The sequence below is a fragment of the Crocodylus siamensis genome, chromosome 3 (genome assembly GCF_052110815.1).
Source record: "Crocodylus siamensis isolate JL-2025a chromosome 3, ASM5211081v1, whole genome shotgun sequence".
In the NCBI taxonomy this organism is placed as follows: Eukaryota; Metazoa; Chordata; order Crocodylia; family Crocodylidae; genus Crocodylus; species Crocodylus siamensis.
Window position 1 is genome coordinate 81,134,470 of NC_143397.1, and position 12,660 is coordinate 81,147,129.

General features: G+C 39.3%; 1 protein-coding gene across 5 annotated transcripts in view; it reads right to left on the reverse strand.

The window, feature by feature from the left end:
• The window catches only part of ERCC6L2 (ERCC excision repair 6 like 2), a 108,887-nt gene that overhangs the window by 87,336 nt on the left and 8,891 nt on the right, over positions 1–12,660 (reverse strand). For all 5 annotated transcript variants that reach the window (XM_090038598.1, XM_090038601.1, XM_090038599.1 and 2 more), the window contains exons 4-9: positions 11,735–11,854; positions 6,525–6,718; positions 5,243–5,404; positions 3,533–3,740; positions 1,879–2,019; positions 273–386 (exon numbers count right to left, since the gene is read on the reverse strand). In XM_090038598.1, the coding sequence (XP_089894724.1) occupies positions 273–386; positions 1,879–2,019; positions 3,533–3,740; positions 5,243–5,404; positions 6,525–6,718; positions 11,735–11,854 (939 nt within the window). The remainder of the gene's footprint in view (positions 1–272; positions 387–1,878; positions 2,020–3,532; positions 3,741–5,242; positions 5,405–6,524; positions 6,719–11,734; positions 11,855–12,660) is intronic.

Consider the following 12,660-nt stretch of genomic DNA (forward strand, 5'->3'; position numbering starts at 1 on the left):
GGGCCCCATTCTGTGCTATTGAAGTCAGTGTGTGTTTTACCACAGAACTGTATGGGAGCAGGATCAGACTAAGCAACTAAACAAAGCACTTTAATAAAAGCTTGCTGAGCAGAACAGTTACAAGGCAACAAGAATATGAGGCTAAAATAAAGATAAAAGAGTAGAGGCTAGTCACAATTAACGGTAGCTACTATAGTAAGACATTTTACTAAACTGGTTTCCTTCTACACTTTTTCCATAGCTTTGTTCTTTTGGCACATTCAGAAACCAACCTGCTGTTTACTGGTGTTTTCTGTCTGTAACAGGGCAGCATGATTAGCAACCTTTCGAAGGATTGTCAGGTAACTGAAATAAAGTGCCTTCATAGTTTCACCATGGGAATTTGTCTGTAAAAAATGCCACAAGAGAATTTTTTTTTTTTTTTTTTTTAGAAGTACCAGCACATTAGAAAAATATAAACATCCCAAAACAAAGCAGAGCCTAACAAGTGAAATGTAGAAATGTTACAATCAATTTCAATTTGAATTAGCATCATAGCCATCTGAGTAATGCCCTACCCAACAACTGTTAATATGGCTCAAGTTTCGAGATACTAAAGATATTTTACAAGCACACAAGTATCATAATCAAAGTAATTTGAAACATCTACAAAATATGTATTTCTACTGCAGCATCAATAACATGAGATAAAAAATAGATGGAGTTAGTATATGCATTTTCATTTATGTCTTCATGTTAAGTATGTAAGGAACGTCCTATATAGCTTGATATTTTTATTCCACTTACAAGTGTTATTCAATTCCATTTATTGATAGATACTAGATCTGCAATTTCATCTGTGTGTTACATAGTAATTTCATCGTTTTTTCTGTATAAAGAATATAACTTTTCTTTGTTCTTTTCTTCAAATTGAATTTTGTAGTTCTCAAAACTAGTTTTCCTTACCCAGTAGTTTTTGTAGGTAGTGTACTTGTTACAGAAGGCTGTTATTAATTATTTATATTTATAAAAGCAGTGCCTCAAAGACCCAATCAGAACTGAGAGCTGATGGTGGTAGGCACCTGTTCACACAGATGAACAAAATGAGTTTTACTAGAAAACATAATCTCTGGAACACTGATATTTCTTATTCTAATTGCAGACTCCAAGGCATCAAAACTATCATCAAGTATATTTTTTAATGGCAACTACAATGGCACTACAAATCCTTTGTGCCCAATCCACCTATAGTTGAGGGAATCAGCCCTCAACTATAGGGGTTTGGGGATCTTTAGGTCAAACTGTAAGAAGCTTGTGCTTTTAGACCTGGAGGTCACCTGTTTAGCTCCTAGTGTGCTGGCCAGAAAGTTCAAACCCCAGTTAAAGCCCTCATTAATGTGACAACTACTGTTGGCCAATACATCAAGAAGTGAACCAAGAACCTCCAGGGCTGAAAGTATGATCTGATAGCCCTACTTTATCAACTCTGCATAATGCACCTTGGAAACTGTACTCTGGCTGAACTAAAGAGCCAAGGTCCAGTAGAGGAATTTAACAACTTAAATCTTGTGCGCTCACCAATGGGTTAAATTGCCATGACAAGTAACGCAAATTCCTCCTTCCTCCCCGATAATTAAATATGTATGGCGTGGGGGGGGCTTCTATTCTATCAGGAATTGCTGAAAAAAAAATAAATCTGCAAGCAAAGATCAGCTATGACCTGTAGGTGGGTAAGGGGAGGGAAAAAAGTAGATCTACAGATGCTCCATTTCTGATGGGGACCTACAGGGTTCAAGACCTGCAAAATGGGCAGCAACAGTCACTCTGAAGTAAATCCGCACTGGGAATGACACAAATTACTACAAATCCTGAAACCTAGGTCACTAAAAAAGTTCTTACTTTGTAACAGCAATTCTTTCTTTTACGGCCACTATTGCAACTGCAGGGTGCCCACGCTCGTAGTATTAAGTTTACTTCTTCTGTTTCCAATACAGCCTGATACACTGCTTTCTGAAATTCTGTCAGGGAACAGTACACTATCTGCCAAAACATAATCCCAAAATACAATTACATGAAACATGCAGAAGCAACACCAAAAATAAAAAATATAAAACAAAATATTCAAACACTAGGAGTAAAAAGGAAAAAAAAAAAATTTATGCTGTGTTACTACCCAAATACCTACATTTCAAACCCTGGATTCTTATGCTCTGATACAAGTGTGAAAAAGTGGTTAGTGAGTAACTATAGTCATTTGTATCTCAATTTTAAGTTTGCCATTATTCCTAAGAGAATTCATAAACTATAACAATCATTTTACTGTTGTATTTCTACTAAGTTTTCTGTAGCCTTTTTCTGGGGAAGACAGCAGAAAGCCAGGGGACAGGAGGGGGCATGAGGGCAACTAAAGAGCCTAATCATAACAACAAGGATTTCTATCAGCCTAGTCCAAAAGCATAATAAACTGATTGTTTATTCCTTCTTTGGCACTAACTGTTGTTGTTCAGTACTGCAGGCAGCAGGGATGAAAAGAGAGTTAAATTTAAGGTGGCCACTGACACTGTAAATCAAAGAAATGAGAAGGAAAGGATCTCTATAGTGATATGGCCAAAACTCTTATCCCTCCCCTCAGAGACCATGGGTGGCATCTCCATGACATCTTTAGTCTTAACCAGCAGGAGACAGAAATCCCAAGATCATTCCTCAACCTAGGCCACCCACGCAGCAGCAGCACCATGCTGTGCTATCATAATGCAACAGTAACTTGAACATATACTCACATTAACAAGAGAATGAGAAGAATAAAACCTGCTAGACTTCGAAAAGAAAGTGACTGACATTTGTGTTAATCTTTTCTTTACAAGACAATTTAGATGACATTATTATATGGCCTGGGTGAAGCACAAATACAAAATTGGAGGGGGGGGGAACAGCTGCAAAAAAATGTGTGCACTTAATAAATGTATTTCTGCTTGCCTGGTAGGGATATCATCATATTCAACAACACATCCTAAATTAAAACGATTAAGATGAATAAACTCTTTACTTGAAGTTTATAATGGCACCATATAAACAGGATTAAAAGCCTATGGTAACAAGGTTTTTAAAGAAATAAAGTGTTCTTTTAAATGGAAGGTAAGAATTAGACTAAATTGCTTTTAAGAAGTCTTAATTTATATGCCATCAGACTAAGTTCAGAAGTCATACACGGTCTTTCAAGAGAGCACGGTTTCCTGAAAAAATTTTTGGATTTGGCACACAATTACAAATGTAAAAATAAACTGAGTATCTCATATATGTGAATCGCTGCTCAGAGGTCTAACTGGGCATTTCCATGCCTGATTAACTCCATTTGAACATGCAAGCACAAGTAATTATTTGAACAAAGTATGCTACTATCCAAGCATTCTTGCTTGTAACCCTGGACTTAAGAACTCTTTGACAAATCTCACATCTGAACCATAAACAGAACTATAAACTGTTAAACATACTGTACAGAAAAGTCAGAAAGAACAAACTATGGCACATATTCATTATTGTTAGAATGGCTCACTCTGTCTTCCTTTTTTGGTAACTGATCACTAATAAGAGCCTTAGTACGTCTCAGGAACCAGCCAGACATTTTTCCTGCTAGCTTCTGCATGGCCTTCCGACCTGTTGCTAGCTCTCTTTTAGTTGCAGTATGCCTCTGGCCGTGCTCCACTGGATCAGAAAATTTCTTCTTGAAATATACTTTGCTACCCAAAAGTCCTGGTATAGCCCTAAAAAACAAAGCAAAACAAACACAAATCAGCAGACATTTGCTGAACTCCGAGCAAAACAGATTTCTCCATTGACAAGCTCCTGGCTAATAGCAAGAACTGTTATTCAATGCTTCGGCATTAGTTATTTTAAGAAACATGCACATGATTATAAATGTTTCTTATTCTATTAGCAAATATTAAGCACTCAGATGAAAATACCATGATCTTCAATTTAGGCACCAAATAAAAGGGACAATCTTCAGGGAATCATTGCCAAGCAAACAGGAGTTACAGGTGCTCAGGATCTCTGAAGAATCAGACAATTATTAATTAGGGCCATGTATACACATGCAGGGAGGCTGCTCTGATGCACTGTAATTACAGAGCATCAGAGCAGACTCGATTAATCAAATCTGCTGGAGCATGGTAACTGCCATGCTCCAGGAGACTCCAGCATCACATGCATCAGCGTCCCCACTCTGAAAAATGGCAGGGGATACTTTAACTAAGTTAACTAAACTAGTTAAGGCACACCCACTGCCATTTTTCAGCACGGGAACACTGATACATGTAATGTTCCAGGCACTTTAATTAGAGTAGCTCTTGGAGCCGCTCTAATTAAAATGCGCTCCGCATCCTATCCTGAGGACATTTATAAAAACTCCCAGAGACTATATATAAGGGGCTTAGGCATCAAGGTTTGAAAAAAATCTGACTTGGGCTCTTACAGTTTTATTAAATCAGATCATAGATAGGATAGAATTAAATCTACAGTAGAAGTCATTAAAGTATGAGAAACTCATTAATGCATTTTCTACGTAATATTCACTCATAGATTTTAACAGTCTTAGAGTTTTAATTGCTTACATGCTACATTAAGCTTTGCATTAGCCACTCTCCTTCCAGATCTTGCATCTTCTTCTATATTTAAAATTTATTCTTAGCAAAGTATTCACAGGAAAGACTATTTTGTTTTAATCTGTATCCCATTCTCTCATCTAGCCTCTCTTCCCTCCAAAGTTCTTAACAGCAGAAACTGTTGCTTGCTATATCTGCACAAAACCTAGTGCTTCTGGAGTAGTGCTGGAATATAAATGAATTATCACCATTAAGCATCTGTAATTTACCAGCTGCCCCAATGTGAGAGCTGGGAGCAGGGCCACCAGTCACTCTATACTTTGCTGATGTGTGGAGGATGGAAATAGATGAGTGCAGAGGGGTAAAAAAGAAAAAGGAAAGAGCCAATCACTTGCTTTATAGCTTTCCAAAAGAGCAAGAAAACATGGAAGACTATGTTTACTAAACAAGTGCAAACCAGGACTAAATCAGGAAAGGAAATACCAAGCATCTCAGGATGTACCCTAAATGACCCTCCAATGTACACAAGGAAAGAATATTAGGATTTTTGCTGGGACATTTTCTAGATGCCGCTGAGCCCCAAACTACGCCCACCATACCATGTTTCAGGTTAACAGATGTAAATCTTCAATCCCAATAAATAAATTAAATGTTTTATTTACCAGTCCATGACACACCAAAGTTCTTTCATGTTGTTCTGAAGAATGGTTCCAGTAAGACCTATGCGGACAATGCATTTTAAGCCTTTCATAGTTTTAGTTATTTGAGCCTTTGGATTCTTGATTCTATGTGCTTCATCTACAATGACAGCAGACCACTCTACACTGTGGATCAACAAGAAATAGTCTTACATGATGCTTCCATCATTCCACTAATATGCAGTACTAAGAACTAGCCACTCTTCTGCATATTTTTAAACAAAGAGTGAGTGATAACAATGCTATTGACTTGAAAAAGATTTCAAAGAATTAATTTTTACAAATGCTTTGATATCATAACTTAAACCAAATTGTCTAATCTGTTTTTCAGCTGATATATTTCACACCATGATGCATATAATTAGGTTTACTATATTCAAACTGTTCATGCAAAAAGAATGAATAATATAGATTTAGACCCATATGGGCTGCAAAAAGGACAGGGAAATAGTGTTAGAAATTTAAATTAATTTTTTTAAAAACTGAGTATATTTCAAGCTTCTCTCATTGTAGGTATACAGCTTCCTTTTGTAAAGCAACTTTGCAATAATAAAACCAAATCTGTTGTGTGAAAAGAAAACCTTCCAAAGTCTGAAAGCATTAATCTGGTGCTAAGGACAATTTTGCATGATAAACGTTTATAGTACTTACATGCCTGGTGCTGAACTGTTTTACTGAAAAATTCCCTGAAACTACAGCAGAGAAACTGGAAAGCAGGAATTTCACATCTGACCTCAATTCTTATCAAGTCTTCAAGTTATTAAGGAACACATTACAATACATCCCATTCCTCATAAGTTTGAAGAAAAACTGTAGAAAAAAATCGCTATGGAAATACTGTATGATCATGAAAATGAGCCAAGGCAACCTGTGACATCACAGATGGAAGACTAGTTGCACGCAAGACAGTCTCTGTGTTAATGCGCATCCCACTAACAGCGGGCATTAATTTAGCCATGCAAGAGAGAGACACAGTCTACAAAGGTTGTATTAAAAACAAGCGTGAGTGAAGCAGTATTAAGTGACCTGCAAGGGTTAATAACACCTCCCTGTCGCAAGAGCTGAGTCCAGATCTAGCCCAGGGCAAAATGAGTTTGACACTCTTGTTCTAATAACTACTTTTTCAGAAGCAATTCCTTACAGCAATGCCGTCTGGCAAATTCATTAGTTATGGGTATACAATCTCCCCTCCCTTTCAACAAACGATGCTTAGAAAATAAAATAAAATAAATAAGAGACTGGTTACCTGTTAAGTTCATCCAAACAGAGACGAAGCGTTTCATATGTTGTAAGTACAACTTCACACTTCCCCTGTTTAATACGAGTCAGTTCACTGTCCTTTTGACTGCCATGTAAAACACCAATCCTGAAATAACCCCATGTGTCCAATTCATCCCTCCAGTTATACAGCACAGAAAGTGGTGCCACAATCAGGAAAGTCTAAAAATAAATAGTGTTGTGATATTACTGCAGAACCCATGCCAAATATATTTTATCAAGAACTGTCACGGAGAAATCAGAATACTGAGCTGTATTTTACTGACAAAAATATGATCTTGTTCTTTTACATGAACAAAGCATTTCCTATTTGCATGTAGTTCTAGGAAAAGAACTGTTTTCTGAATTGTAGACAGCAAAACTTGAACATAAGCCTCTTTTTGAGCAGCAGTTCTCAACCACAGTTCCACAACACCCTGAGGTGCCTCAAGATCCATCCTTTCAAGGGTTCTGAACATTAGGTACACAAACATGATTCAGAGGATAAACCCAAATGTTTCATACAGGAATATGTAGCATTAAAACCATTCTGTGCTGTTACAGTCCGAGTTCTTTGTAACACAGAAATTGCTCTATTTTTCTGTAGTTAAACAAGTGAAAACGAAGATTTGGCATTTTCCAAAAGGTGCCTGGAGTCTAAAAAGATTTAGAGCCACTGTTTTCAAAGAACCCATATAGTAAGGTGCTTCCAACAGAAATATTTTTTCCAATCAATAACAGCAATAACTCAAGTTTTACTATTAAAAAAATTTATACATAACGTGAAATCTATTTCAGCACAGACATGGAGATTATGAAACTCAAATATTTTAGAAAAAAATTGACAACACAATGGGGAAAAACACCACCATTTTGCACTTCCACAGAAATCATAGCAAGAATTTTTAACATGTCTTATATATGGGGAAATCTGGGACAAAAGAAATCTAAGCAAATTCACAAAGCTAGCAGACGTTTTAACAGAATCAGGTCTTTTGACTCATCTTCATGCACATCATACTAGCATACAGCCATCCTTCTTATGAAATGATGGAAACATCAAAAAATATACACACTTGCTAAGTAATTATCTCATTAGGATATTGATGATACTTGGAAGAACTAGCTTTGAACACACTGGCTGTGTTCGTATGATAGGAGATAAGTCTCCCAGGTTAGTCTCTGGTAACATTTTCTACCAGTAAGACACTGAACAGACATTGAAACACTAAGCCCTTGACAAGCAGAGAGCTTGCAATGCTGACATTGTACAGCCAAGGGACCCACATGCACATCTCTCAGTATGCTCAGTAGGGCTGTGCAAACAGCACTATTCCGTTTCGACTTGCATTTTGAGGTTTTGACAGAACAGCGTTTTGTTTTGAATTTCGTTTCGATTCAAAACTGCTGTTCCGTTTTGTTGAAACACTGATGTTGTTTTGATGCTGCTTAGAAGGTTCACCCATAGGCTATAATGGGGAAGTCTGAAAAAGCCTCTCTTATCTGGCAGGCAGACTGGGGACTCGCAACCCTGGGAGGGCTATGCCAGTCTTCCTGGGGTTGCAGGCCCCCAATCTGCCTGCCAGATGAGGGAGGGAAGACGGGGCTCCTGCCTCGGACTGGGGAAGGGGACTGAGCCCGACCGCTCAGTTCCCCTCCCCAGCGCTGGGATTCATTGGACTGGGGAAGGGAACTGAGCCCGATCACCTAGCTTCCCTCCCCAGTGCTACAAATCAGGCTGGGGAAAGGAACTCAGCCCAGCTGAGCTGAGTTGCCTTCCCCAGCCCGACTGTAGGGCTAGAGAGGGGAACCGAGCGATCAGGCTCAGTTGCTTTCCCCAGCCCGATCTCAGCGCCGAGTGCCTTCCCCTGCACTGCCATTGGCTTCCTGGAGCCCAGCAGCAGGAGGCAGGGAGAGCCAGGGCTGCGTTTCTGGCTGAGCCACATGGGGCTGCAGAGCCGCTGGGAACGCAGCCCTGGTTCTCCCCTGTCTCCCACCACCTGGCTGCTTTGAAACATTTCGACTAGCCTCATTTTGTTTCGAGGCTGCTTTTAAAGCCCTTTGTTTCATATCGATTTCACCGTTTCGAGCTTGAAAGGAGTCGAAACAGTGTTAAAACAAAACAACCAGCAAAATTTCACACAGCCCTAATACTCGTTAAGTTTTCTCAGTCTGCCCACAAACAAAATGGCAGGAGGGCACAGGGCAACTAGAGTTAGTTTAATCTTCCTGCTGCACAACACTGCTGCCTTTAAAAACTCTACATTCTTGTGTGTTTAGTATTAGTACCCATTACAAGAAGCATATCAGTAATCATTATGGGCTACCTGAATGGGCACAGAACTAGAACTAGGTTCCTGGTTGAGATGCCTTGAAAAACTGGATTTGACTTTAGTATCTCAATTTCTTCATCTAGTGGCTAATCGCTACTCCCATTTCTGAAATACATTTAGGCCTACATATTAAAAACTATATAAATTTAAGTATTCTCATTAAACCCATTGCACATGATCAAAGGATGGTAAGGACCAACTCACAGATAAAGTACTGAAACTCCAAAAAAACCATGAGTATGTTTTGCAAAAAAATTGTACTTCAAGCAAGACCACATCACTTTTTAGAGTGTCCAAAAGAAAAATGGACAGTGTGGCAGTGCCACTTTAAGGGCCGAGTCAAACAGTCAGCAGATGCGTGATTGCGGCACCCATTTTAAAACACTGGCTGCCTGTATAAACACTTTGCTGCTAGCAGCCCAGATAGAAACATTGCCTGGCTGAAAGGCTGTATGAAACATCTTGGTGGTAAGGGCAGGAGCTTATGGGGATGGTTTGGAGGTTCCTAGTTCTGGGCATAACCTAAAACTGCACCCTGCCGGGGATGGGTGGCCTGATGGTGTGGGAGCCACCAGGAAATGCTAGGCCAGTTACCACCCTGGTGAAAGGCGGGTCAGGGTGCCTTAACCCCTAGCCTCCATAACACTAGGTACACTAGGCTCCACTGCATGGGGCCGGGGCCCCAGTGTGTGTCCGTGTATGTTTATGTAAAAGTTGCCCCAGGATGGGCCAGGACAAGCTTGGCCCAGGTCAGGAACTTGGCTGGCCACTACCCGGTGAGGGTTACAGGAGTGGCCCAAGAGACTATATGCCTGCCACCCAAGGCGTGACCTGGATAAAGCCTATGGCCTACGGAAGTCGCTCCAAGAGGAAGCAAGATGGAACAAGTTGCCAATGCGAGACAGAGACCCTGTGAGAGAGGGGATGGAGTGTGAGAGACCCTAGTATGAGGAGGGTGGTGTGAATGTGTGTGAAAGAGGCCTGATAGAGAGGGCTAAGTTTGGCCTGGCTCCATGCATGCCAACTGTGAGGCATAGGCTGCAGTGTAGGGGAGGTTTAGAGCTGCAGAGGGCACCCCCTGGCATCGGGGCATGTAATGGGTAGTCTCCTGCATATACCACCAGTTTGAGAACAGCAAAGTTGTGGCAGGTGAGACGGGGCAGACTGTCCCATAGAGACAGGTGGGTGGTTCGGCATGAGACCTGGCCCCAAGCTTGCCCTCTGTCACAGACAGCTACTTACATCTTGCTTACCCTCGATACATTTGCCACCATTTCCTAATCATTTTTAAAGAACTGGACCTCAGCAGCAAGTTTCAACTCTTCCTTGTCTAAACTTGATCTTTTCCAAAAGGCCAGGAAGCAATATATGCTTTCAGAAACTGGATATAAATATTGTATGTTACCTAAAAATCATGTTTCTGGATCAAAAAAGAAAAACGTGATATAAAATAACCCTAAAAAGGCAATTTTTTTTAAACAGCTCCTCATCTAGATCGCTCACAGGGTATAAGACAGTTATGCATATGTAAAAACCTCTGTATAGATGCATTATACTCTACTAACTCATTAAACCATGAAACTAAAAGTATACAACTTTTCTCCCTCTCCCCCACTTCTAATACTCCATACACAGTATACAATTACTTTAAAATTATGTGAGACTGTATTGCAAACTTGCCGGTAAGGGACCCATAAAGTTCATCATATTAGGATGCACTTAATTTACTCCAGAGGGGGAGTGGGATCCACAATTCAGCCACTAAACATTTTTAAAAGGCAGAATAAAATTTCAAGAAGTCATCATGACTTTTTGTTGTTGTTTGTTGGTTTTGGGCTTTTTTGTTAAAGAAAAAGTTTCAAATGTTCCATGCAACTCACGCAAGCCCAATCAAGTTGAAAGCAGCCAATGAAATTTAGAAAAAAAGTCACACAAGCCCTGCATTGGGAGATCAAAAATGACCTGGAAGTAAGTCACATTTTTTAAATGAACCTGCATATAACATCAATATCCTAACATTACTTCATATTTGATATCCTGCAGACATGTAGCTTTGTCCGAAGTCACTGCCCATCTAGTATTCTACATGCTGAATCATACAAATATTTTAGCTTGAAGTGATGTCACCCTGATCCATCAGATCTATCAATTTTGTATATTTAACACAGGAGGAATAGATCATATCATCATAGGTTTAGTTTACCCAACTCTTGCCTCTTGTAAAAATGACTGCAATCTTTTTCTGTGAATCTCTAAAACATTCCTCATCTGAAATTCATATAAGGAAAAGCCATATCCAAAAGATGCACCTTTTATTTGTCCTATGGAGTTACATTCAGGTTCTGCAAAATATAAAACTTCATTTGCATTATAAATAATAGGTAGGGTCCCATAGAAAACTCTGGGATCAAAGTTATTCAGTGCAGAAGGCTGTATTACAAGAAAAGACTCAAGGCAGCACAAGCAAAAGTGTTTGCCTTTCTATTACACTACTTTTAATGAAATCCTGTATGCAAGATACCACATATTAAAGCATAAACATGTATCACTAGTTTCCATTTGCTTGACAAAGGCTTTACAGCCTACTCCTGCCTTCAGCTTCATCCTCCCTGTTGTGAATTTCCACACCACACACTTTAGTCAAGTGATTGTTAAGTCTACATACTATTGTCTCGGTTAAAAAATCTGAAGGCCAATTTTCATCATCATAAATCCATGAACTTCTGTATTTTCATGTCTAAACTAGGTAGCCGAGCATAGAAACTAAACATTCAAACATTTGTCACAATGGCAAGTGTTTATTTAAAAATAAAAGTTTGTTGTTTCTTTTAAAAATCAAAATCAAAATTTCAACTATAAGCTGTACCTTTTTAGGGACACATTTCGGCTCTTTTTTTACAGTCCTCAGTAAAAACTCCGGCCTGTTGTTTTCGATATCCTTGCGTGTCCCCTTTTTGTGCAGTACCGCAGCCAGAAATGAAATGACCTTGAAAAAGAATCCAGTTTGAAGTCATTATGTAGAAAATGCAAACAAAAATTGAATATGCCTACTACAAAAAATTTAGGGCAAGATCTTGGAAACCTATACTTTTGTTGACTTCATCCTTGAGATACACCTTTGACAAACTGGAAGAGAGAGTTCATAAGATAAAAGGATTAAGTAGTAGAGGAAAAAAAAGAAAACGGATATCTGAAAAATGCAAAAAATAACTGTGGAAGCAGCTAAGAGAAACTCTAATGAGCATCCTTGGAAGTAGGGGAGGAAATAAGGTCCTGAAATGAGATGATGAGAACAGTAGAATAGCTAACTTTAGTCAAAAGTTCTTTTCTAGAGAATGAAAAGGAAAGGGTCTAAATTGAGATCTGGCAGATTCCTGGCGCATACTTTCCTACTTGTCCGCCCACCTCCAAATCCTTCCTGCTAGCTTCAGAATTAGCCCTCTGCTTTGGGTAGGGGATATAAAAAGTGTGGCAACTCAATTGCAATTTATTACCTTCTGCCCCTTCCTGGTTATAGGAATATACATATTCTATGGCAAGGAAAGGCCTACAGTCTGAGCTACTCTAAACTCTTTTAGGGATGATCCAGAATAAACAAAAAGCAAAAGGCACAGTTGTCAGTTTGGCCAGAACAATCAAAAATTTAAAGCCCACCAGGGCTGCTGAGTAACAGCAAGAGACAGCTATGTTCCTATTAGAGGTACTCTTCCTTATGAAGCCCATCAGTTCCTTTTTTGCTTACAGCAGCCAGCTCCAGCCCTTCCTTCTGCAGCTGTCTCACAGCTGTTTGTA